This window comes from Osmia lignaria, chromosome 9 (assembly GCF_051020975.1).
Source record: "Osmia lignaria lignaria isolate PbOS001 chromosome 9, iyOsmLign1, whole genome shotgun sequence".
Lineage (NCBI taxonomy): Eukaryota > Metazoa > Arthropoda > Insecta > Hymenoptera > Megachilidae > Osmia > Osmia lignaria.
The window spans coordinates 14576317-14600650 of NC_135040.1; the positions used below are offsets into that span (position 1 = coordinate 14576317).

Genomic DNA, 24334 nt, shown 5'->3' on the forward strand with positions numbered 1-24334 from the left:
CTTGTTTCTCTCGTTATTATTTTCTATGTAATCTATTAGCAAGCCTTTTTATTCGTTCTTCAGTTATGAAAACACTAGTATCAAAACGTTTGATAAAAGCATTCCTGTAACAAGATCCGGTCATCGCGAGACGAAGAAGATCGCATAACACTTACAAGAGTGCAGACGCACTTACATCACCGTTTACATATCCGTGCTTCTTAGAATTTCCCCTATCAAACCGTTTCCCCTTCCCCCCCCGCTTTAATCCAAATCCTCAGGCTTCTTCGACGGTTCGCATAAGTAAGCTGAAGAAGAAGAAGAAGACGAGAGAAAGAGGTGTTTTGGTGGGAGTCAACGATTCAACCTACCAGGATTATCATCCAGCGTTAGTTAACAGTCGCAAAGAGGATCCCGAAGAAATGGGAATGATGCGGCTGATCTTTGTTATCCTAATTTGTTTCTCGGGCACGGTGTTCTCGAAATACTATGTAAGTAATGAAATATTTAATTAATAAACACAACAAATTTCTAAATCGTTATATTAATATTTAAAATACATATATAGGTATTTGTTATTTTAAAATAGTTTAAATCTGTAATGGTAATCTGTAATATTGTAATGGTAATTAAATATGCAATTTATACGTATATACGTGTAATTTATGAATTTTCGTAATTAATGAAATTCACTCGACTCCGCAGTAAGTGGTTGGAAGAAAGATTTGGAGATCAAAGTTCATAAGATAAGTTGATAGGAAACAGCTTGACCCATTTCCAATTTCTCTGTTTAATACTTTTCCTTTAAGAAAGTTTATCGTTTCGTATCTTTCTTAAAAAAAAGATAAATAAACTTAATGAAATTATAACAATTTCCCCATCTAATATTTTATTATTTATTTGCAGGAGAAGAGACGTTTCGATCGTTCCATCCAAGCTAATTCCGAACCATCAATTGTAAAGAAATCATGGATATTTACTGATTCCGAAACGGTAATAAATAACTATCCCTTCAAAAGTTATATAAATAAATGATATTTATTTCTAACTCGTTCACAGCATTATAGAGCGTACAAAGACAAACAAGAAAACAACTGTTATTTGGAGAAGTTAGATGACAATGTTGTTTCAGAAGAATATCCAAATACTAAGTTCCAACAACGAAATCGAATTTCAAAAACATTTTATGTGTCTGATGAAACCTTGACAAAATTAGAGGTACCATGATGCAATTATTGTAGAATCTACATTTTAGTTCTTCACTAATATTTCCAATTTATTTTGTAGGCATGGCAACTTGCAGGGGGTAGAATAGTTGATTTTTGTCGGGGTCGTAATATTATTCTATTACAAAACACCATACCGATTCCTGAGAAAACCGTTGATCCCTTTTTTAATATACTTCCATATGATGAAAACGATATCGCGACAAGAAGAGTAGCCGACATAGTTTTAACGCCTCTGATAAATAGGGCTAAAAGACAAATCGAGCTTGAAAAACGGCAAGAGCTTAATAAGTATTTTAATCAACAACGTTCAAGACGCGAAGCACAACAACCGCAAGGAAAATTTCGAGGACAAACTCAATCTCAGTACTTGAGTATTGGTACCGATGATCAAAAAGAAGGTAAAGCTGAAGCTGAAGCTACTCAACAATCTTCTCGTTCAGTCGTTAGTGAGTATTTCAAACATCTTTCTATTATATCATTACATGATTTAATGATTTACATGATTGAAATTTGTTTCAAGGTGGAAGTCGGGGTATGGGACAAGCGCAAAGTATGTCATTTGGTAGTATCGGGTGCGAAGATTGTTCTAAATATACTAGCGAAACTGCACCAGATAGATATATTCAACATCCAGGCACTGGCACTGGTTATGCTAGAACTTCTCTACCAAAACAAGACGGTAAGATTCAATAAAACATTCTTGATTGATCGAATCTAATAGAAAATTTCGTCCCTATCAATATAATTGTTCTTGATATTTCAACAGGTACTACTTACCCTCATGACCTTACACCAAGTACTTTAATAAAAGATGGAAGAAGACCTTATTCAGGTGGTGTATCTTATCCTGTGGTACCTGGAAGTGTACCAGGTACTACAGGAACTGGAGGCGGTACAGTTTATCCCGGTGGTATACCTGGCACTACATCCGGAGGTGGCACAGTTTATCCTGTAGGTGTACCTGGCACAACAACTACCGATGGCGGTACAGTTTATCCCAGTAGTGTACCTGGTTCTACAACTGGAGGTGGTGCAGTTTATCCTGCAGGTGTACCTGGTTCTACAACTGGAGGTGGTACAGTTTATCCTGGAGGTGTACCTGGTACGACAACAGATGGTGGTGTAGTTTATCCCGGTAGAGTACCTGGTACTACAACAACTGGTGGTGGTACAGTTTATCCTGGAGGTATACCTGGTACTACAACTGGTGGTGGCGTGGTTTATCCTGGTGGTGTACCTGGTACCACAACTGGTGGTGGCATAGTTCATCCTGGTGGTGTACCTGGTACCACAACTGGTGGTGGCGTGGTTTATCCTGGTCGTGTACCTGGTACCACAACTGGTGGTAGCATGGTTCATCCTGGTGGTGTACCTGGTACCACAACTGGTGGTGGCGTGGTTTATCCTGGTGGTGTACCTGGTACCACAACTGGTGGTGGTGTAATTTATCCTGGGGGTGTACCTGGTACCACAATTGGTGGTGGTGTAATTTATCCTGGGGGTGTACCTGGTACTAGAACTGGTGGTGGTGTCGTTTATCCTGGAGGTATACCTGGTACTACAACTGGTGGTGGTGTGGTTTATCCTGGAAGTGTACCTGGTACTACAACTGGTGGTGGTGTAGTTTATCCTGGTAGAGTACCTGGTACTACAACAACTGGTGGCGGTACAGTTTATCCTGGGGGTATACCTGGTACTGCAACTGGTGGTGGTGTCGTTTATCCTAGCACTATACCTGGTATCACAAGTACTGGTGGTGTAGTGTACCCCGGTAGCACAGGAGGGCAAATAGAATCGAAATCCGTTGCAGATGCTACTGCAATATATCGTAATGGACAGATTCCTGGTGCTAAATTTCCAGGTGAAGTAATGTACCCTACTGTTGATGGAGGCGGTATAAATGGAGATAGAATTAGATACTCTGGTGTACCAGCACCTGGTACTTTGCCTAGTGATACTGCAGATCGACGTACTGTAACTGGCTATCCTGATGGTACTTCATTACCACCTGGTCAATTAAGGGAAACTGTACCAGGATCACAACCATTAGGTACAGTATCAAAAGGAGGTAGCACTTATACTGGAGGTACTATACCAACGAGTGTAGGTACTGCAAACTTATACCCAGGAACTGCTGGACAACAAATTGATACTCATGCAATAATTCCTTCCGGTTATCCTCATCAAGGACAATATCCTGCATATCCACAACAAGGACAATATCCCGTTTATCCACAACAAGGACAATATCCTGCTTATCCGCAACAAGGCCAATATCCTGCTTATCCACAAGGACAATATCCTGGTAGTCTAATATGGCAAAATGGTGAAAAACCAATTGCTCAGCAATATCCAAGTGAAGGACAAAATATCAGGCAATATCCAGAATCACAATATCCATCTAAAGTAGGACTCGCAACGAATGCTGGAGAAACTTCTCAATATTATCAGCAACCAGGTACTCTTCCATCTGGAGAAGACGATAACTCCAATTCTCAGGCATCTAGCACTGTAAAACAAACTGATGCAGGTACTCAAGCAAGTGCATCAGCCCAGGGAAAATTTGGGCAAGGCACAGCACAATCTCAAGTAACAGGTACATATAGTGGTTCTGGATCGTTTTCAGCTCAAGCTGGTAGTACTGATGTTAATAAAAGTGTTCAAACTGAAATTAATGGTGGTAAAGAGAGTGTTACAAGTAATGCTCAAGGAACAGGTGGTTATGGAAAAAGTCAAGCACAGGTTCAGTTAGATTCAGAATCTGGTGCTACATCAACAGGTGCACAAAGCAGTGGTTGGAATCATGGTACAAATTCTCAAGTACAAGCTAGTTCAAAAGGAGGAATGGCAGATGCTCAAGCAAACGGTGAAGGAAGTACTTCGAGTCAAGCACAGATTGGTTTTCAACCATATCTTAAGACGGATGAAAAAGTTGAAAGACACTCAAGACCTTACCGCGGAGGTGGAACAGCCTCCGCTCAAAGTGGAACGCACAGGGGACAATCTCAATCTCAGTTAGAAGGATCCTTTCAATATGGAATTACTTATACCGGTGCTGCACAAGCAGGATCAGGATCTGGTGCAGCAGCTTCTAGAAAACCGTTCAACTTTAATCTCACAGATACTGAACCATTTAAGCTATTCAAACCATCTTACATTCCGCAAATTGTGAAAAATAATAATAGCGAAACAGAAAATACATCTTCTGACACTGATTATGAATATAATCAAGATAAACTTCAGCAAGGTCTACAGACAAGTTCTAGTTCACAGAAAGCAGTTTTCATTAAACAATCAACAAATGAAAATTCAAAAAATGTAGGTAACACACAAACTCAATTTAATACAGAATCGCAAACAGATGATATGTTAGATGATTATAAAGACTATGACGCTGAAGAAGATGATTGGGAAGAACGAAACATTAATCATCAATCACAAGCGGTACATCTTGCAACTGGAAATCAATATGATATTCATGTAAAGCAGGATACGAACACAGCACAGGTTGGTGATATGCTTCAACCTGGACAGTCGGTATCAGGATACACTATACCGCCTGGTTTCCGTGGCAGAGTAACATCCGTAGCTGGTAGCGAAACTATCGCCCACGGTGATGGGAAATCTCAATCTCAATCAATTTCTCTAGTTCCAGTAGAGCCGAATGTTAGTCACGGGAATAAATCGCCTATTTCAGAAACCAGATCACTTAAAACTAATCGTGAAAGACTAGCTGAAGATTATGTTTCGTCCAACATAGAAAATTCAAAACCTACAGCTAATATACCAATGAAACCAAGTTACTACACAGTAACGAACAGTGTTGCTGGTAAAATTGATGGTAGTAGAAATTCACCAAGGAAGTATGAACATCGTTATTATACTAAAAGTTCAACATGTGGTTATTTTACATTTTCTTGTAATATCGTATATGGTTCTAATGGAAGAACAAAAATTTGTAAACCAAAAATACCAACAAACCCAGATGGTACAGCTATGAAATGTTAGACAATTGTTATTAACTTTGAATCGTCATATTATGTTTATAAAAACTTTTATTTTCTTCATAGATTACTATATACCATACTAATATTACAGAGATAATTTTTATTACAATTTAGATCATTCTTCTTTCTTTTTTTTTTCCATTAATATGAACATTATGAACATTCATACACTTTATGAATATAATCATACTTCTATTATCTTTTTCATACATACGTACTGCATCTCATTTTTATCAAGGTACTTGTACTAAGTGTACATTATTAATTTGATAATGCTACATCAGCTTTTAGTATTTATCTTTTTTTTTATCAATAAAATACACGTTAAACAAATAAAAAATTCTGTTTCCTACTCTCCTTCATTAATGAATAACATCCAATAATAAATATACATTGAATATTTTCTTAACGTCTACTACAAATGTAAATTTAAATAGATAAGAATTACTATGTGACATAGACATAAATACACTTACGATTTGTTACTTTTTTTATATTACAAACATTTATAATAGAGCAAAAATTTTAATTATAAATATCAGGTATCATTGAACATCTCTCATCTAAATAATGATCTAATTATACCAGTCTTTAGGTAACAGGTAAACTTTGTAATTACATATACATATTAAGTTATATACATTACTTATATACATACGATAAACATGTTTAAAATATATGTAATATATTGGAATGTAAACTTTTTACAAGTAAGAAAATATTCAAAGTCTTATTCACAAATTTGTTTAGGTAAAAAATATTTTAAAAAATAATATATACAATAAAAAAATGATATAAAGCTGAAAGAAGAAACAAATGATTTTAAACAATAATATACTGAAACAGATAGTGACTTTTCATTACTCGAAATTATTATATAAATAATACTTATACCGGGTGTTCAGCTACAGGTGGGCATCCTTTGAAGGAGTGGTAGCTGGGGTGATTCTGAACAATTTTTTCCTTTGCCAAAATGCTCGTTAACGCTTAGTTTTTGAATTATTAATTAAAAACACTGGGCAATCACAGCGTGCGTAGTGCGCAGACTCAGCCGCGTAGGGCGCAAACTCAGCCGCGTAGTGCGCAGACTCAGCCGCGTAGCGCGCAGACTCAGCTGCGTAGTGCGCAAACTCAGCCGCGTAGTGCGCAGACGCAGCCGCTCAGTGTCGGCTGCGAACCGAGTTTGACGCGGTGCCGAGTAGTTTGTTCGCGATCACGATTAAGTTCGGTCTCGTAGAGACACTCTCGTGACTAAACCCGCGCATTATGTGTGCTCTGATTGGTCAGTGTTTTCATGAATTATTCAAAAACTAAACCTCAACAAGTATTTTGGTGAAGGATATTCATAATCAATTCAGCTATCACCCCTTCAAAGAATGCCTACCTGTAGCCGGACACCTCGTATATTAATAGCGTTCTTTTAAAGTAAAAGGTATTGCTAACCAAATTGGTAATATATATCTTAGAACATAAAAAAATGCTTTTTACATTCCAAGTACCATAATCATCGCTCAAATTAAATATAATGTTATTATTGAAATGAGTGAATACTAGGCTTGTTGAGATTCATACTCTGAAACAGTATTTATAAGATAGAATTATAAACTCGAATATATCAAATTTATTAAAATGTAAAAACCTACCATTTGTTAATTTATCATCATTTATACATAATTTTGCTTCAACAGCTTGTCCCATTCCTACATCTACTGAGTAAGAATCAGTACTGATAACAAATTAATTGTCAGTATAAGTTCCACAATTTAAGTAGGAAAATGTAAATGTTACAAAAACTATTGACGAGTATTAAATTTATTTACCTATTTCGAAAATGTTCCAATTGCACATTAGCAGATTCTAATTGCTCTAGAAGATCCTCATTTGCTCGTTGTAATTTACGAACACTATTAGCTGCAGCATCGACCTCATCCTGAGCTGAAGCTAATTCCTTCTTCAACTCTTCTACTCTTGCTCTTACTCTCTTTACCTCTGCTTCGTATTGTTCTGATCTTCTCATAGCGTGCGAGAGTTCTGTAGTTTTTTCCTCCAACGATTTTTTTAATATTGTCTAAGAAATACAAATATGTATTAAGAATATGTTCATTACGTTTTCATTAAAATGTTGGTATATAATACAAACCACGTTTCTAACTAAGAACTCTTGTTGCAACTGTCTGGTATCACTGTCAGATGTGGAAACTGGACGTGATCGTCGTAACTCTATTCTTTCTTGTAAATCGTGTAACTCATTGCGAAGTTGTTTATTTTCTCTTTCTAAAGAAATTTTTTCTGTTTCTAGACGTTCTCGTTTTCCCCATTCCGCAGCATTTTCGGCCTGAAGCTTTTCTAGCTGAAATCATACAATTAAAAAAACATTTAAATATTTTTAATTATTTCTGTAATTATATATCCATAAAAATTACTTCAGCTCTAAGTTCACATAAACGACGATTCATTCCTTCTCTACTTGAAGCTTGATCAATTATATCAGCTTGCACGTCACTAAGTTCGAATTGAAATCGTTCTTTTAATTCAAGTAGTTCTTTTATAGCTTCATCTTTACTTTCCACTAGTTCTCCACATTGTTTTCTTAGTTGTACCACTTCTGCTTTTAATTTTTCCATACCACGGTGTAAAGAATTTTTCTCTCTAAAAACAAAATTAAACATTTGTTTATTGTACAAAATTCATGCACATAAATGAATACTAAACATTCTTACTCTCTTTCTGTAGATATAGTTTTTGTAGCTTCATCTAATTTATACTGAAGTGTTAATATTTTTTGTGCATAAGATTCATCTGTAGATGTTTGTAACGAAGATTGATTTTTCTCTACATTATCTTCTACAGAACTTGCATCTGTAACCAGTCTTGCAATATCTTTATCTAATGAATTAATAGGACTTTCTTTATATAATTCTACAGCATGCTTTGGCACTGCACCTTGTAGTACATACTCTTCGATATCTCTATCTGGTAAAATAGTATGACCTCCTAAACATACATTAGATTCTTCAAGTGAAGATTTGCAAGTAAGTAAATCCTTCTGAGTATTTACACGTTCACTTTGTTCTACATTATTGTAAAATTTGATTAATTCATCTATACCTAATGTATTTCTTAACTGTGGATCTGATTCTAAAACAGTAAAAATTTGTTGATCAAATTGTCCAGCATGTTTTAACAATATCATATGTATTTTTTCCATTTCTTTTTTTAATTGATCATTTTGTAATTCAAGTTCCTGGCACTCATGTTTATAACTGTTTGCATCCTTTACAGCAATCTCTAACTTTGCTCTAAATATCTTTGCCTCCTCCCTTGCCATATTCCTCTCATTACGTACTTTACTCCATTTTTCACGCCAATTAGCAGTACAATCTGACCACCATCTCATTGTCTTTTCCATTTGAGCTGCTCGTGCACGTGCTTCTTCAAGTTCCCTTTGTCGTAAAGCCTAAAAATATTATAGATATATTAAAGTATCTCATTGTAATATTATGTCATAATTTATGTTACAGTAATCACCTCTTTGGTTTCCCACTCACTGTCCACATAGCGTGACGAAGATGGTACGTTAACATCATGTTCTCTTATATATCGTCGAGAAGATGTTCCACTAGCTGTAGATTGTGCCATAATAAGTAAAAAAGTAACCTATAATACTACTTTGTTATGAATGAAACTCGTCGCATACGGCTTATTTCTTTCGAATGAAAAAATTACTTATATATCATTCGATTTCAATATCTTATTTACACTTTCATTCATATCATATTCAAAATAATAGCAATCTAAATATAATTTCTCTAAAATTTTGATCTTCGTAGATCACATACATTCATTTAAGCTGACATTTGTATTATCTGTATATAAACATACATATATATATATATACGTATATAGAATACATATGTGTGGTTTCGTCAAATGAGGATAGATAGGTTATATCTGTTCACATACAGGTGCCGTATACAGGTTATACGAATTCAGTATGAAATTAATGTTTAAGTATATAAATTAACTAATTAATAATAAACAATAAAATAGAAAAGAATTGTGATAAATCGCTGAAGTTTATAAGGATATGACTATTTTAAATTTACTGTTATGCTGGAATGCCTAACAATATACTGGTAAAACACATATGCACCATACAGAGTAACAAACGAAAGAGGTTCGTTTAAATATAAGTATAAAAATATTTGTCTGTGATTTTCTAATATTATGAGATAATTTTTAAATAATTGCAGAATTATATTCTAAATAAATATATGTATTGTTTATGGAAGAAGATTCCATATAAAAAGAAATAACAATGAATACTGTAAAAAATAGTTGTGAGATTGGAAATGGTTTGGATGATCTTGGTATACCTGGACAAGGTTTTTTAAGAGATGCTTTAACAAGTTGTACAGATCCATTAAAAGCAATTGAAGAATTTCAATTAGAGAATGGTATTTTATTGCCATCCTTAAGGCCTATGTTACCTTTGCTTGATCTTCATGGCGTAAGAAGATTAGATTTTCATGCATCAGTCCTGGAAGAATTGAGAGAAAAGCTTATAAAAAGAATTAATGAAATTGGTACAGAAAGAGCAGACAAAGGTTCAGCAGGAGATAAAAGACTAAAGGAATTATTGTCCAAAAGTTTCCCAGCTGTAAGAGTTGCAGCATTGAGACCTGTTGTTATGTGTATTTTAAGAAACACACCACATATAGAAGATAAATATTTACGGGTTCTTGTCCGCGAAAAAGAATTGTATAATGATGCAGATACAGAAGTTAAAAGGCAAATTTGGAAAGATAATCAAAGCCTATTTGGAGATGAAGTTTCTCCATTATTTAGCAGATATATTATTGAAAAAGAACAAATACTCTTTGATCATCGAAATTTAAATAGTCTCTTTTTCATGCCTTCTCCAAAGGTATACAGCATAACTTTTCTTTTTAAATACAAATTGTAATTTTCATAAAATTGTTTAATTTATATGTTAAGGTACGAAGACAAGGTGAGGTAGTACAAAAGCTAGCTCATATGATTGGGCATAGTGTAAAATTATATGATATGGTATTACAGTTCTTAAGGACTCTATTTTTGCGTACAAAAAATATACATTATTGTACCTTAAGAGCTGAATTATTAATGGCCTTACATGATTTAGAGGTCAGTTTGTATTGCATTAAATTGTCATATAACATTATGTAATACTAGTGTAATATTAATTAATTAAATACATAATTTTCAGGTACAGGACATCATTTCTGTTGATCCATGTCATAAATTCACTTGGTGTCTTGATGCATGTATCAGAGAAAAAAATGTTGATATCAAAAGGTCCCGTGAGTTACAAGGTTTTCTAGATAGTATAAAGGTATACAGTAAACCGTTTGCACTTCGTAATACTACTTCTTGCTATACTAGATAAGTGAAATGATCTACAGTTTTATGCAGAGAGGACAAGAACAAGTATTAGGAGATCTGAGTATGATATTGTGTGATCCATATGCAGTAAACTTTCTTGCTAGTAGTGCAATAAAAATTGCACTTCATTTGATAAATGGGGAAGCATTACCTAGAGAAAACGCAGTTCTTGTACTGTTACTAAGAATGCTTGCATTAGGTTTATCTGCCTGGCAAATGATTGATTCACAAGATTTCAAGGAGCCAAAATTAGACAGTCAAGTTGTCACAAAATTTTTACCTGCACTTATGTCTTTAATGGTATATATTATAATAAGTAACTTCGAACATAATATAGTAAAAATAACAATAATAATAAACTAATATAAGAGATAATTTATTTCTTAGGTAGATGATCAAATAAGACAATTAAATTGCAAACTTCCGCCGGATGAGAGAGAGAGTGCAATTGCTATCATAGAACATTCTGGCCCACCTCCTGATGCTTGTCAAGCATATGCACAACTTTCAGGAGTTGCTGCTGTTTTATCTATGTATTATGCATTGCATGTAGGAGGTGGTGGTGGAGTTGGAAGAGGAAGAGGTGATGCTAGAGGATTAATGAGAGTACTAGCTACTTTACCGAATTGTCAAGCGCAACGTGCATTTGAAGATCCCTTTTTACATACTTTGGTAAACTCACGTAATTTATATCTTGTGTAATGATTTCATTATCTGTACATTATATAAAACTGAATTTTGTGATTTGTAGGTGTCCCTATTAATATTGAATATGGCTGATGAATTTTCTAATGAATCATTTTGTACTGTAATATTCGATGAATTTTTCCTAGCAGGTTTGGGTAGAGATAATGTTACACGCCATTTGTTAAAACTACTTTGGTATATTCATCCAAAATTACCGCCAACTCGTTTACATACGTTAATGAAAGCACTTCAACCAACTAGTCAGGTAACAGTTTTATTAATAAAAAGGCTCATATAAAATATATTTCATCTATAATTACGTTTTATTATTTAAGCATAATGAAGCTGTACATAATCTTTATGAAGCTTTACGTGATAAAATTGGAAGCCGTTCTACAGAAGAGCAGTTAACAACAGCAGCTCAGATGGACACATTAGGGCTAGATTGTCCACCTTCTCCTCTTACCGGTGTACCTACACCAGGTTCACTGTAAAAATTACGTGATACAATTGTTTAAATATCAAATGCACTGAAAAATATAATTTACTAATTTTACTTATAAACACTCGTATTTTCTAGTTTTTTTTTTATTTTTATTTTATTTTACAGGAATTATAAACGTACACAAATCTAACATGTTTAAAAAGTACATACTTTTTATTTGTGAAGAATAAATAGTGCACATAATATAAAATAGATTATAGATTTGTAGTATTATCGATATTCGATATTTTTATATTAGTCAATTCCATCACTAATCGGTTCAAATAGTTTGGATCTAATTTATATGACATCAAAATCATCGAAATATACATTGATGCCTGTTTACTTGATAATAAAAATTTCAACTGTGGATCTATCATACTCAACCTAAAGAAATGAACACAAAAATATTAGTAACGTTTCTTAAAATATAAATAAACGCAACACTTACATTTTAATAATAACAAGACCCACAAGAGTCCATTCAGCAGTTTTAAAAATAATATTTGTGGCTGATAATGAAAAAGTATTAACTAGTGCTTTAATTAAAGCACTCTTTTCATTGCTGTAAATATACTGTGGCAGTTTATTACTCGCTAACGCCCTTAATAAATCAGGTAATCTAAAAAAAGTTAGAAAGTTGAATTTAATATAAAAAAAACAAATTTATGATATTAAATAAATATGGAGTGATATTACATTCTATTAAGTTTATCTAGAAAGATTCGACGTCGAAGCGCTTTCGGTGCATGTGAATCTATCAAAGGTAATACGGGAACCAAGTCACTACCCTGTTCGACATCTTTTGCAGTATTTTTAGGATCTTCTACAATCGTACTGCCCTTGTAGAATGCCCGTACCTAAAAATAATAATTGCACCAATAATCATTTACATTTTTTAAATTACATGTACCATATTTACTTTTAATTCCATTTTTTGTCCTTCTTCTTGAAGAACAGACAAGTGTGGCAAAGGTTTTAAAGTATTCTTTGTTACGTCTGTATTATCATCTTTTTCATCTTCCAGTTGTAACTTATTTAATTTTTTACATAAGTGCAAGTATCTATCATGTTGTATTATATTTTCCAATAATCGAGTTTTAGTATCTTCTTCGCCTGACAATAAAGAAATTGTATCTTCTGTAATCCACCCTTTTATACTATGTTCAATATTCATTGCAAGATTATAAAATTCACTCGATTGCTTATCTTTAGTAACGTTTTTTCGTTTAGGCTTATTTTGTTGAATTTTTCCCATTTTTTGTGCACCATCATTACTAATGTTTGTATCTTGCTTACTGATAGTTACATTATTTTTTTCTTGATCATTTTTTACACTTTGATCCGCATCTTTATTTATAGAAACAGTATCACTTAAATTGTTTGTATCATCAATCTTAGAATCATCTAGTATAATACTATTTTCTAAGGTAAACATTTTTTTATCATCATCATTATTATCCATGCATTGTTTAACATTATCAATCATACCCTTGGAATCAATGGGTACATCTTTTATATCTCCAAATTCATCCAAATTTTTTGAACTCTCTTCTTTAGAAACACTTGGCATTTCACTATTGTTTAATTCTATGTATGTATTAACTGTTTCAGAATTTTTTACTGCATTCTCTTCATCATGTGCATCAACTTCTGTATTAGATTCTGCTGGTTCATCTTTGTTATCAGAATTTAATATTACAATTGTGTCATTGAACTGAATCTCATCTCCAGGTATGCTTTTTTCTAATTCATCTTTAGCTGGCAATACTTTAAAGACTGGTATTTCTTCTTTATCTCTTAACCAAAGAGGACTTGTAAGCATTTGTTGTAAAAGATAATTGCTAGCTCCATAACAACGTGAACTACAAAAATTTTTACGTTTGGTTACATCATAAACTTTGTTCTTTTTTGTTGATATATAATATTGTTGTTCAATGATAGTTTTTAATGCGTTACTACATAATACATAACCACATAATTTGGTTATTCCTCTTTCTTCAATCACATCTTCCATATGACTTTTGTTAATATGTTTTAGCTGTAATAAGATATAATTATACAAAGCTATTTTTATGTTACACTAAGATTGTAATGAAAAATTATACTTACATTATCTAAAAGCCAGTCAGAATCTATTTTAGGTTCTAAAAGTTGTTCAACAATTGTAAGAGCTTTAGCATCACATTGTTTTTTCTTAATTATTGCTAACTGCATTTGTGCCTTGCTTAAACAAAAATATAATTACTTAAGTGTACTATAAACATTTCTTTTTATATTAACATTCATATAATGTGCTGCATTTATCTTACCTAAGTTTTTTCTTCACCTTTTTTCTTTCAAGGATTTCTTCTCTTAGAGTAGACCTATCCATTTTTAAACAATAATTATTAAAGAACTGATGCTAAATCTATCATTCATAACAAAACGTACTCGACAGATGTGACATTACGTTTTAAGATCGCATTTCAGTAGATCTGATTCAAGAATTAGGAAATTCTAGAATCAATTTTCTCGATCGAATTTCAGAGTTAAATTTAAGATCAAGTATATTATAAAAGCTATCATTTTATTTTAAAACGATAATATACATATACTGAAAGATTATTATGTATTTTCAATTTCATGGACTTGATATAAGAATCAAGTACGGCGCGACAATAGAACAAAATACAATCAACATAAGATAATAAAGCGTATGATGTGATATATCAGAATTAACATTATTTTATAAACAATAATTTATATTTTTGTTATAATTTTAGAAAAATATTCTAGTAAATTGTTTTATTTCTTTTTAACGAATCAATTTCGATACTAAAGTTGGTCAACTTGTCTTTGCAATTACTAATGAAAATCTAGTAAACGTAATTTTGTTCTTAGTCATGTATGGTTTCAAATTCAGAAAACAGAGTTCTTCATGATTAAATATCTGTAGAATTGTTTATTGCAATTAAATAGAAATTTACATAGGAAATGTTAAAATTTGATAACTTTTGGAATGAATATTAACGCACTCTAGTGGCGTATTAAAGAAACTTTGAACCGGCTGTCCTGTAGAGGTAGAAGTCTACCGAAGTAGATGGAAAAAGAGACCAGTAGAGTGTAACTGGTTATATGGTGTGATCTTGAGTAGTGTTACGTTTTCAGTATTATCTTGTTGTGCTCGCCATGACGTTGGTTTGAAATTGTATTTCAAAATATTAATCCCGATGTTGGTCGTAGGACTGTGCCAATGTAGTTTTCATGCTTTTAACGAGGAGAGAATCCGGGGAGGCAATTCGTGGATACCGAAGAAAGCTTCAAACACGTTTGAAGCTTTCGAGGTCGTATTCATGGAACTATGAACCTGGACTCGTTGTCTTTTACTTTGTCACAAATCAGTTATTTGGTTGCGAATTTAAATAAGAAAAATTTTCGGGACAGCTGCCAAGAAATATCAGTTGTAAGTAGAAAAAAACCTGTTGTACTGCTGCATCTCTTATGCCCTCCCCTACCACCTTCTGTTCATCACACGCCGTCCTCGAAACAGCGCAATATGCTTTATGAATATTATTATCAATTTCATCTGATTTCATTTATTAAGATAAATCTTCTTATCAGAAAAATTCAATGTGCTCTTAAGTAGCAATTATTATGATTATTTCACAACTATTAGCTATTTAATATTCACGCGGTATGAAATACATCTTGAACTTAGCCTCTTTCCGTAATTTGTATATGTTCCAACGTATTCTTTCGAATGATGAAACTGTAGGTTTCTCAATGCACGTTTTTCGATCTTTAATGATAATGTTTTAAATACTTAACAAATAAATAAATTGCTAAACATTTATTTGGTTCAAGTTTTTGTCGAAATGTTTACATATATTTTTTCATCTTCAATAGTAAAAGGTTATAAGATTTCAGAAGTTGTGTTTACTATATTTACATAGACATTTTATATACATATGGTATATGTTCATTTTTAAATTTATGATTATATTGTAGCTGGTGCAGTGGAAGGGTTTGGAGGCAGACAGACATTTGCTGCGCTCTTTGCTGTCGTGCATTGACTTTTCAACAGGAGAACCACCAGAATCAAGTGCAAAAGATTATTTTCAAGTGCAACTTCTGAAACAAGAGTGTACTAATCTTCTTAGCAAACCTTCTTTTATTTCTAATCTGTGCTTTGCTATAGATCATCCATTTCATCAACAAAAGGTTTATTTTACTTTTTATTTAGGTTAAGGCTATCAAAATTACTGTGAATATATGTATTTAAAAAAAGTATATTTTATAGTTTCATAAAATAAACAATTTTTATTAATTTTAATTTCACTTTTTCAGACTTTGAATCCATCTCCAAAGTTTTTTTTACGTTTGAAAAAGGTCCTTGGCTTAACTCTGGTACAAGAAGTTGCATTTGCAATTGCATTATTGCATTCTGAGAATACTGAAATTCGTACATTAGCTCTAGAACACGTAAAAAAGCAGTTGCCTGAGTTAATAAAAAATTATATTAATTCTGAAACAAGTAATAAGCATCAGGAAGAAGGATTGCACGATTCGTTGCCTGAAGTTCTTCATCTGATATTGTCTCAGGCTTTTCATTCAGCCAATCAATTTGGCCTTTCATCAGAAGCAAAAGAAAAATTTCTCAAGAATTTAAGGCGCGACTTTCCCCGTGAGCTGGTACCAGTGGTGTTAGCACCACTCCTGTACCCAGACAACGGGGAAACTTCGCAAGCCAAAATTGAATTAAACATGGCTGTTAATCAAATGGTAAAATAATTAAGTAACGTTTGTTGCTATGTAGTAATTTTGTTGTAATTTCTGAATTTCGAAATATATTTGCTTATGTATATGTATACACGTGTCTTTTAGGATGGAAATTCTTTAGTAGAATTGATTATGGAATTAGGATATGGATTCACTAGTAGCGTTGACGAATGTCGTTCAGCCTTAGCTGGCCTAGGAGCTAGAGAAATATCTCCAGCATGTGCTGCCAGAGTTTTGGCTCACATGGCACGTAGTTATAATAGTCTTGACGATGCTGGAGGTTTACAATCATTTTGGGGTAATTCAGGAGCAACACAAGATGCAAATAAAGAAAAATCAGCTGATAGTGTTGCACCCACTACATGGAATGTTGAAGTCTTTATTCAAGCTTTAAAAGAAATTGTAAGTATTAATAATCGATACCTGATAGTTTACAACATCGAATATTCAATATTAAATTTATTCATAATTTCAGCAATCCACACTATCATGGAATGAAGTAATAGTTAAATTGGATCATGCGGAATTCGTTGTCAAAGATAGACAAGGATTGAGTTTGTTAATCACAGGACTGAGGATGGGTTTGCAACATCAAGGATATCCACCTGATATGTTTCCTGTGGAACTTTTTTATCGTCACTGGGACAATGTAGAAGGACAATTTTCTTTAGTACAACAAATTCTAAAATGTCCAGATATATTTTGTTTTGCCGATTATCCATATCATTCTGTAACTGTTGATGTTTTGAAAGCAGCACCAGAAAGTGACAGTAAAGAAGCACAAACATGGAGATCTTTAAACGTAGTTGAATTACTTCTACACATGGCAGAAAGAGGACTGTATGGACCAGTTCAAGAAATATTTAAATGGCCCATTCAGCACTGTCCCGATGTTCTTGTACTAGCGCTATTACAAATTAATGCTCCTGTTACTATACTAAGACAAGAATTACTTAGTACATTGATGCCTATTTTTCTCGGGAATCATCCAAATTCTGCCGTTATACTGCATCATGCGTGGCATGGGAATACAGTTAAAATAAAATCTATCATTATGCACGCCATGGCAGAATGGTATATCCGCGGAGATCACGACCAAACAAGGCTATCTCGTATTCTTGACGTTGCTCAGGACCTTAAAGCGTTAACTCATTTACTTACTGCTCAGTCATATCCATTTGTTATTGACTTAGCCTGTTTGGCCTCCAGAAGAGAATATTTGAAATTAGAGAAATGGTTGACGGATAAGATTAGAGAGCAAGGAGAGGTTTTTGTCGCCGCTTGTGTAAAATTTTTACAAAGACGTTGCCCTCAAGTGATGGGTCCCGGAATAAAGGAAGATATTACGGTTCCAAAGGCGAGTCAGCTTCCACAGGAGACGTTAACAACTATGCTTGCTTGCTTGCAAGTGTGTGCTGGGTATGTTATATTTTGCTCATTCTAAAAGCTCATAACGTTGGTAATATTCTTTGACTTTTAAAATTCTTTTAAAGAAGTGTTTCTCAAGAGTGTTCCGATGCAATAATGACAATGGTACAAAATTGTAGTCTAATGTTGAGCAAAAGTACAATGAGTAGACCTCCACCTCCAGGAGTTTTAAGACACAGAGGACTAGAACCTTTTAATCCAGCGACATTAGGGGGACAGGTATAAAACTTGGTATAATTATTTATAAATAATTGATCATTCACTGTGTGCTAAAATATTTTATTAAATTCTATAGCTGTTCTCTTCGAAACAAGTAGACCCGCTTGGAAATTTGAGTTCAAGTCTTGCATCTATGGGTTTGGGTTCCAGTCTTGGACCACCAAGCAGTTCTGCATTCAATTTACCTGGCGCTTTGGGACCTTTAGTATCAGCACCTGGTTCTCCTTCTCGTCTTATGGGACCTTCTCCAAGTCCATTTCCAATGTTACCATTATCTTCTCAGCTGCATTCAGGACCAGTTGGTACTCAAGGACCATCTGTTTTACCCGGTAGTACAACAATTGGAGGATTGGGTCGACTGGGACCACCCACGGGCATCGAAAAAGCAAGAATACCTGAAACGTCAAACTTATTTCCTGATATGTCACAAAATGTTTCCAAAGAAATCGAAGATGAAGCGAATAGTTATTTTCAACGTATATACAATCATCCACCACATCCAACATTATCGATCGACGAAGTTCTTGATATGTTGAAAAAATTTCAAGATTCTGGTAGTAAAAGAGAGAGAGAAGTATTCAACTGTATGTTACGAAATTTATTCGAGGAATATCGGTTTTTTCCTCAATACCCCGATAAAGAGTTACAAATCACGGCACAATTGTTCGGAGGAATTATTGAAAGAGGATTGGTTAATAGTTACATGACACTTGGATTAGCCTTAAGATTCGTTTTGGATGCCCTCAGGAAACCAGAAGGCAGCAAGATGTATTACTTCGGCATAACAGCTCTGGATCGTTTCAAGAGTCGTTTAAAAGACTACCAAACATACTGTGAGCACGTCAGGGCAATTCAGCATTTCAGTGAGTTCCCACCACATTTAATTGAGTACATAGAATATGGATTACAGGGGCAGGAGCCTCCCACAAGACCTCAAGGTCCAGTCCTCCCAAAAACTTTAGCAGCTATGCTGGCACCTGTTACTACTCCGTATAAAACTATTACAACAACAACGATAACGACAAGTACCACTCAAGCAAAATCATCTACAACTCCAACTACATCTCTCTCGGCAAGAGTAAGTGAAACATAATTTTTATTATTATTATTATTATTATTATTATTTAATTTATCTTTCTATTACCATACTTATAATTTTTCATTTTAATTATAGCCTTCCATTGCTAATGCAACAAACATTGATACGTTATTGGTAGCAACAGATAAAGAAGAAAAAATTACATCGCCTCCAGAAGCTTTACAAGATAAAACAGCATTCATCTTTAACAATCTTAGCCAGCTTAATTTACAACAGAAATGTGATGAAATTCGAGAAATTGTCACAGAAGAGTATTGGCCTTGGATGGCTCAATATTTGGTGATGAAACGTGCAAGCATAGAATTAAATTTTCATGCTTTATATTCAAACTTTCTGGACTGTTTAAAATTACCCGAAGTAAATAAAATGGTTACTAGAGAAACGTTTAGAAATATAAAGGTTTTATTACGAAGTGATAAAGGAATAGCAAATTTTTCAGATCGATCGTTACTCAAAAATTTGGGTCATTGGTTAGGAATGTTAACACTTGGCAGAAATAAGCCCATTTTGCAGATCGATATAGATTTGAAAAGTTTACTCGTCGAAGCATATCATAAAGGTCAACAGGAACTCCTTTATGTAGTTCCCTTTGTTGCTAAGGTACTTGAAAGCTGTGCGAAGAGTCGTGTTTTCCGGCCACCAAATCCTTGGACAATGGCAATTATGAATGTGCTGGCGGAATTGCATCAGGAACCTGATTTAAAATTGAATTTGAAATTTGAGATCGAAGTGCTTTGCAAAAATTTAAGTATCGATGTTGGTGAATTAAAACCGGCACTTTACTTGAAAGATCCCGAGAAGTTACGAAATTTAGAATATCAGTTGTCGCATCCTAATAAAAAGTCTGAATCAAATAATAATCAACAACAAACTCAAGGTCCAATTGAAGAATTAGTTGGATCTACTACGACTGGTACGATTGTTCCACAAACGGCTCCAGCAAATACAACACCATCTTTACCAACTGGTCCACCAGAACCACGATTCAATTATATGGATATATCTGTAACAGGCATTGCTAATATATCTCAGCACATTACCATTAATAACCAACTACCGTTGTTCCAAACGCACCCACACTTAAAACAATTTGTTCGTCCAGCGGTTGAAAGGGCAATTCAAGAATGGATTCACCCTGTTGTTGACCGTTCAATTAAGATAGCTCTGACTACTAGTGAACAAATTGTAAGAAAGGACTTTGCATTAGATCCGGAAGAAGTTCGAATGAGAACAGCAGCAAGACACATGGTTCGTAATTTAACCGCTGGAATGGCTATGATCACTTGCCGTGATCAAGTTATGGCGTCGATTAGTACAAATTTAAAACAAGCTTTTCTAACCGCAATGATGGGTACAACACCGCAACAAAAAGAACTTGCGGAACAAGCAGCTAATGTAGTTGCCGCTGACAATATGGAACTTGCCTGTGCATTTGTACAAAAAACAGCTATTGAAAAAGCTATTCCTGAAATGGATAAACGGCTTCTAAATGAAATTGAATTGCGGAAGATTGCACGTCAGGAAGGAAGAAGATATTGCGATCCTTTGGCTAAATATCAAGCCGAAAGGATGCCTGAGCAAATCAGACTAAAAGTAGGCGGAGTGACAGCTCAACAAATGGCTGTTTATGAAGAATTTGCGAGAAATATTCCAGGATTTTTACCACTTTCTGAACGAGATACACAAGCTTTGTTAATGCCAAAACCTGTTACAGTACGTATCGCGCAATGTACAATTTTAATTTGTACATATATCATGATATGTATTCGAAATATTTGTTATTTATTAGGAACCGACTGTAACTGCATTCGCCGCTAATCCAGCAGTTGCGGTGGCAACAGCTCAACAGGTAGCTGCATATGCAGCCGCAGTGAGTAACGATGAAGTTGGAGCAATGTTAGAGAAACTTGCAGCTGAAGTTGAAGTATTACTTGCCGCCATGGGCCCAGCTGTACCTCCTCCACAACATGCTGCCCTTCATAGTCTTTTAGAATCTATTATTCTTACACGAAGATCGAGGGACGCAGGTGCTGCTATGACGTTGCTTAAAAAAGTAAGTTATTAAAAATATATATTATTTCAACATATCTGTGCACATAACTTTGATATACAATTTTTATGTTTTCTATTTCAGGCCGTAGAAGGATTGTTAGATGGTCCTAGTATTTCGAGCGGTGTAATAGATTCCGAAATTATATTACGATATAGAGAACTTCATTTACGGATTCTGAAATGTCTTCAAGATCCACGTGCTTATGGTATGCAGTGGACAAATAAACACGTTACTCGTTGTTTAACAGAATGTAGGGAAGAATTTCGATACAATTTTGAGGCTGTTGATTATCTTATTAGGTATTTTATTTGTTATTTATATTTTCAAGTTATTGAATGTACCGAAGGTCAGTGGAAAATAATTATTAATATTTATTTTTAGATCTCATTTAATTAGTCTTCCACAGTATGACTTAGCATTGGCCCAAGCTATAGATTCTGGAAATGCTATGGCAACAGCATTTGCCATGCAGTTGGTGCAGCTTTATTTAATTGATGAGAGACAGACTACACACGTTACCGAGTCTGATTTATTCCACACAATTGAGATATTAGCCAGAATGGCTCATCATAGAGCACCTCCTGAAGGGTTACTATCAATAATATAGTGATATCAGTTATTAAAGACAAAGTTTAATTTATTTGCTATTTATTCAAATAAAATTTATATACTTTCTAGGATCTTATTATTCAGATTAACGAGTTTGATAGAGTCATTACGCGCTAATCATGATCCTGGAGTATTAGCGGACAGGGCACCTGCTGGACCTACAGCACATATTCATTCTGGAATTCTACAGGTGAGAGTAAGTAAATTCAGCCAATTAAGGTTTTAAGAACACCTGTATATGTTTACAATTTATCTCGTTTGTTTCTTTCAAGGCACGTGATTTTGATGATCCACCCGGATTGATGGAAAAAACCGAGTATTTATTACGCGAATGGGTTTCAATGCATCATAGCCCAACGCACGCACGTGATCCTACGAAAGCTTTCGGAATGTTTGTTCATCAAATGAATATTCATGGAATCCTTAAGACCGACGACCTTATAACAAGATTCTTCAAATTAAGCACTCAAATGTGTGTTGATCTGTGTTATCGTGCTTTATCCGAGACCAGTGCAGCTCCATCCGTTGTTCGTGCAAAGTGTTTCCATTCGTTGGATGCTTTCGTTCGCTTGGTTGCGCTTTTGGTCAAACATTCTGGTGACAGTACAAATACCCATACGAAAATTAATTTACTAAATAAGGTATTGGGGATCGTTGCCGGTGTATTATTACAAGATCATGAAATACGAGGCACCGATTTCCAACAGTTGCCCTATCACAGAATTTTCATTATGCTCTTCTTAGAGCTTTGTGCTCCTGAGCCAGTATTGGAAGCAGTCAATTATCAGGTATTAACTGCTTTCTGCCATACTTTGCACATACTTAGACCAGCCAAAGCTTCAGGCTTTTGCTATGCTTGGTTAGAATTGGTTTCGCATAGGGTTTTCATTGGACGCATGCTCGCAATTACACCGCAACAAAAATGTTGGGGTATGTATGCGCAATTATTAATTGACTTATTCAAATATCTCGCACCCTATCTTCGAAATGCTGAACTCGCAAAACCAGTCACTTTATTATACAAAGGTACTCTTAGAGTATTGCTGGTCTTATTGCACGATTTTCCTGAATTTCTTTGCGACTATCATTACGGATTTTGTGATGTAATTCCACCGAATTGTATACAAATGAGAAATCTTATTCTAAGCGCGTTCCCAAGGAACATGCGTTTACCAGATCCATTCACACCAAATCTAAAAGTTGACATGCTACAAGAAATAGCACATGCTCCTCGAGTATTGACTAACTTTGCATCTATGATACAACCGCTTAGTTTCAAGAAGGAACTCGATTCATATTTGAAGGCGCGTGCACCAGTTACTTTCCTTTCTGAATTACGCAGTAATTTACAAGTATCTCAAGAAGCTGGTGTTCGCTATAATATTCAGTTAATGAATGCTCTTGTACTCTATGTAGGTACACAAGCTATAGCTTATATTCGCAGTAAGGGGCATACTCCTAATATGTCTACTATCGCACATTCTGCACATATGGACATATTCCAAAACTTAGCAGTTGATCTCGACACAGAAGGTCGTTATTTGTTTTTAAACGCAATTGCAAATCAACTTCGATATCCTAACAGCCATACACATTACTTTAGTTGTACACTCCTGTATTTGTTTGCTGAAGCTAATACCGAAGCGATACAGGAACAGATTACGAGAGTTCTTCTCGAAAGACTTATTGTGAATAGACCTCATCCATGGGGTCTTTTGATAACATTTATTGAGCTTATAAAAAATCCAACGTACAAATTCTGGACGCACGAGTTTGTTCATTGTGCACCAGAAATTGAAAAGTAAGTCATTATATTTATTAATTCAATAATGTTGGCTTAATACATTTCTTTTTCATTAATTTTTTAATGTATATTGTTTCAGATTATTTGAATCAGTGGCTCGTTCTTGTATGGTTCAAAAACAAGTACAGCCCACTCCGGAACCGGATATCCCTGAGTGATAGGACGCTTTATTTTTCATTGTCAATTTGTGTACAGTAAAAAAAGGAACATTAATAATAAGATTCGCGTGTAAAAAGTTGTTAATGTACGAATAGATGTACTATACTTTGGGCTTAACTTTTGGTGGATAGATATTGAGTAACCGTACGTTAAGTGTATCGATTGACCTAGAATAAGTGAGACTACTATTATGTTAATATTTTAATAAAAAGATTGTTGCATCAATCAGGAAGCAACGAACATTCAACCTCACAAAACGTGTCTTTCGAACAGTGTACTTGAAACAGTGTGTTACCATGACATTGTAATATTATAGCACAAATGTCGGTATAATGCGTATCAATAGTGAAGAGAAAGAAGTCAAAATAATAAGGGTGTTCAAGAAATAATAG

At 34.3% G+C, this 24334-nt stretch overlaps 5 protein-coding genes across 13 annotated transcripts; 3 read left to right on the plus strand and 2 right to left on the minus strand.

The window, feature by feature from the left end:
* The first annotated feature begins 263 nt into the window (after window positions 1–263).
* Window positions 264–5364, plus strand: LOC117602715 (uncharacterized). Its single transcript, XM_034321049.2, has 6 exons — window positions 264–470; window positions 886–972; window positions 1039–1197; window positions 1267–1654; window positions 1729–1887; window positions 1975–5364. The coding sequence occupies exons 1-6, from the start codon at window positions 402–404 to the stop codon at window positions 5214–5216; spliced, it is 4104 nt and encodes a 1367-aa protein (XP_034176940.2). The 5' UTR covers window positions 264–401; the 3' UTR covers window positions 5217–5364.
* Window positions 5365–5725: 361 nt separating this feature from the next.
* Window positions 5726–9055, minus strand: LOC117602786 (coiled-coil domain-containing protein 102A). Of its 3 annotated transcripts, none has more exons than XM_034321271.2 (7): window positions 8744–9055; window positions 8324–8672; window positions 7936–8209; window positions 7639–7864; window positions 7356–7565; window positions 7036–7283; window positions 5726–6941 (listed from the first exon to the last, which is right to left on the minus strand). In XM_034321271.2, the coding sequence occupies exons 1-7, from the start codon at window positions 8852–8854 to the stop codon at window positions 6782–6784; spliced, it is 1578 nt and encodes a 525-aa protein (XP_034177162.1). In that variant the 5' UTR covers window positions 8855–9055; the 3' UTR covers window positions 5726–6781. The 3 variants fall into 3 exon arrangements, with proteins under 3 accessions (XP_034177162.1, XP_034177153.1, XP_034177144.1); XM_034321262.2 differs by having other exon boundaries at window positions 5726–6788; window positions 6859–6941; window positions 7936–8672; XM_034321253.2 differs by having other exon boundaries at window positions 7936–8672.
* A 110-nt stretch (window positions 9056–9165) lies between these two features.
* Window positions 9166–11988, plus strand: NELF-B (negative elongation factor B). Its single transcript, XM_034321185.2, has 8 exons — window positions 9166–9392; window positions 9469–10142; window positions 10214–10381; window positions 10464–10589; window positions 10670–10939; window positions 11027–11311; window positions 11391–11591; window positions 11662–11988. Exons 2-8 carry the CDS (start codon window positions 9534–9536, stop codon window positions 11818–11820), a joined length of 1818 nt encoding a protein of 605 aa, XP_034177076.1. The 5' UTR covers window positions 9166–9392; window positions 9469–9533; the 3' UTR covers window positions 11821–11988.
* A 37-nt stretch (window positions 11989–12025) lies between these two features.
* Window positions 12026–14469, minus strand: LOC117602773 (putative RNA polymerase II subunit B1 CTD phosphatase RPAP2). 5 transcript variants are annotated; one of them, XM_034321229.2, is made up of 7 exons: window positions 14263–14468; window positions 14123–14176; window positions 13923–14033; window positions 12733–13851; window positions 12510–12670; window positions 12262–12432; window positions 12026–12197 (listed from the first exon to the last, which is right to left on the minus strand). In XM_034321229.2, the coding sequence occupies exons 3-7, from the start codon at window positions 14025–14027 to the stop codon at window positions 12026–12028; spliced, it is 1728 nt and encodes a 575-aa protein (XP_034177120.2). In that variant the 5' UTR covers window positions 14028–14033; window positions 14123–14176; window positions 14263–14468. The 5 variants fall into 5 exon arrangements, with proteins under 5 accessions (XP_034177120.2, XP_034177099.2, XP_034177130.2 ...); XM_034321208.2 differs by having other exon boundaries at window positions 13923–14037; XM_034321239.2 differs by having other exon boundaries at window positions 14244–14468.
* Window positions 14470–14742: 273 nt separating this feature from the next.
* On the plus strand, window positions 14743–23970 carry Not1 (CCR4-NOT transcription complex subunit 1). Of its 3 annotated transcripts, none has more exons than XM_034321025.2 (14): window positions 14743–15255; window positions 15801–16013; window positions 16140–16574; window positions 16677–16973; window positions 17047–17990; window positions 18065–18218; window positions 18295–19296; window positions 19393–21030; window positions 21107–21370; window positions 21452–21669; window positions 21752–21958; window positions 22049–22169; window positions 22252–23780; window positions 23863–23970. In XM_034321025.2, exons 1-14 carry the CDS (start codon window positions 15154–15156, stop codon window positions 23939–23941), a joined length of 7203 nt encoding a protein of 2400 aa, XP_034176916.1. In that variant the 5' UTR covers window positions 14743–15153; the 3' UTR covers window positions 23942–23970. The 3 variants fall into 3 exon arrangements, with proteins under 3 accessions (XP_034176916.1, XP_034176907.1, XP_034176898.1); XM_034321016.2 differs by having other exon boundaries at window positions 18068–18218; window positions 22049–22175; XM_034321007.2 differs by having other exon boundaries at window positions 14744–15255; window positions 22049–22175.
* Window positions 23971–24334: the final 364 nt, after the last annotated feature.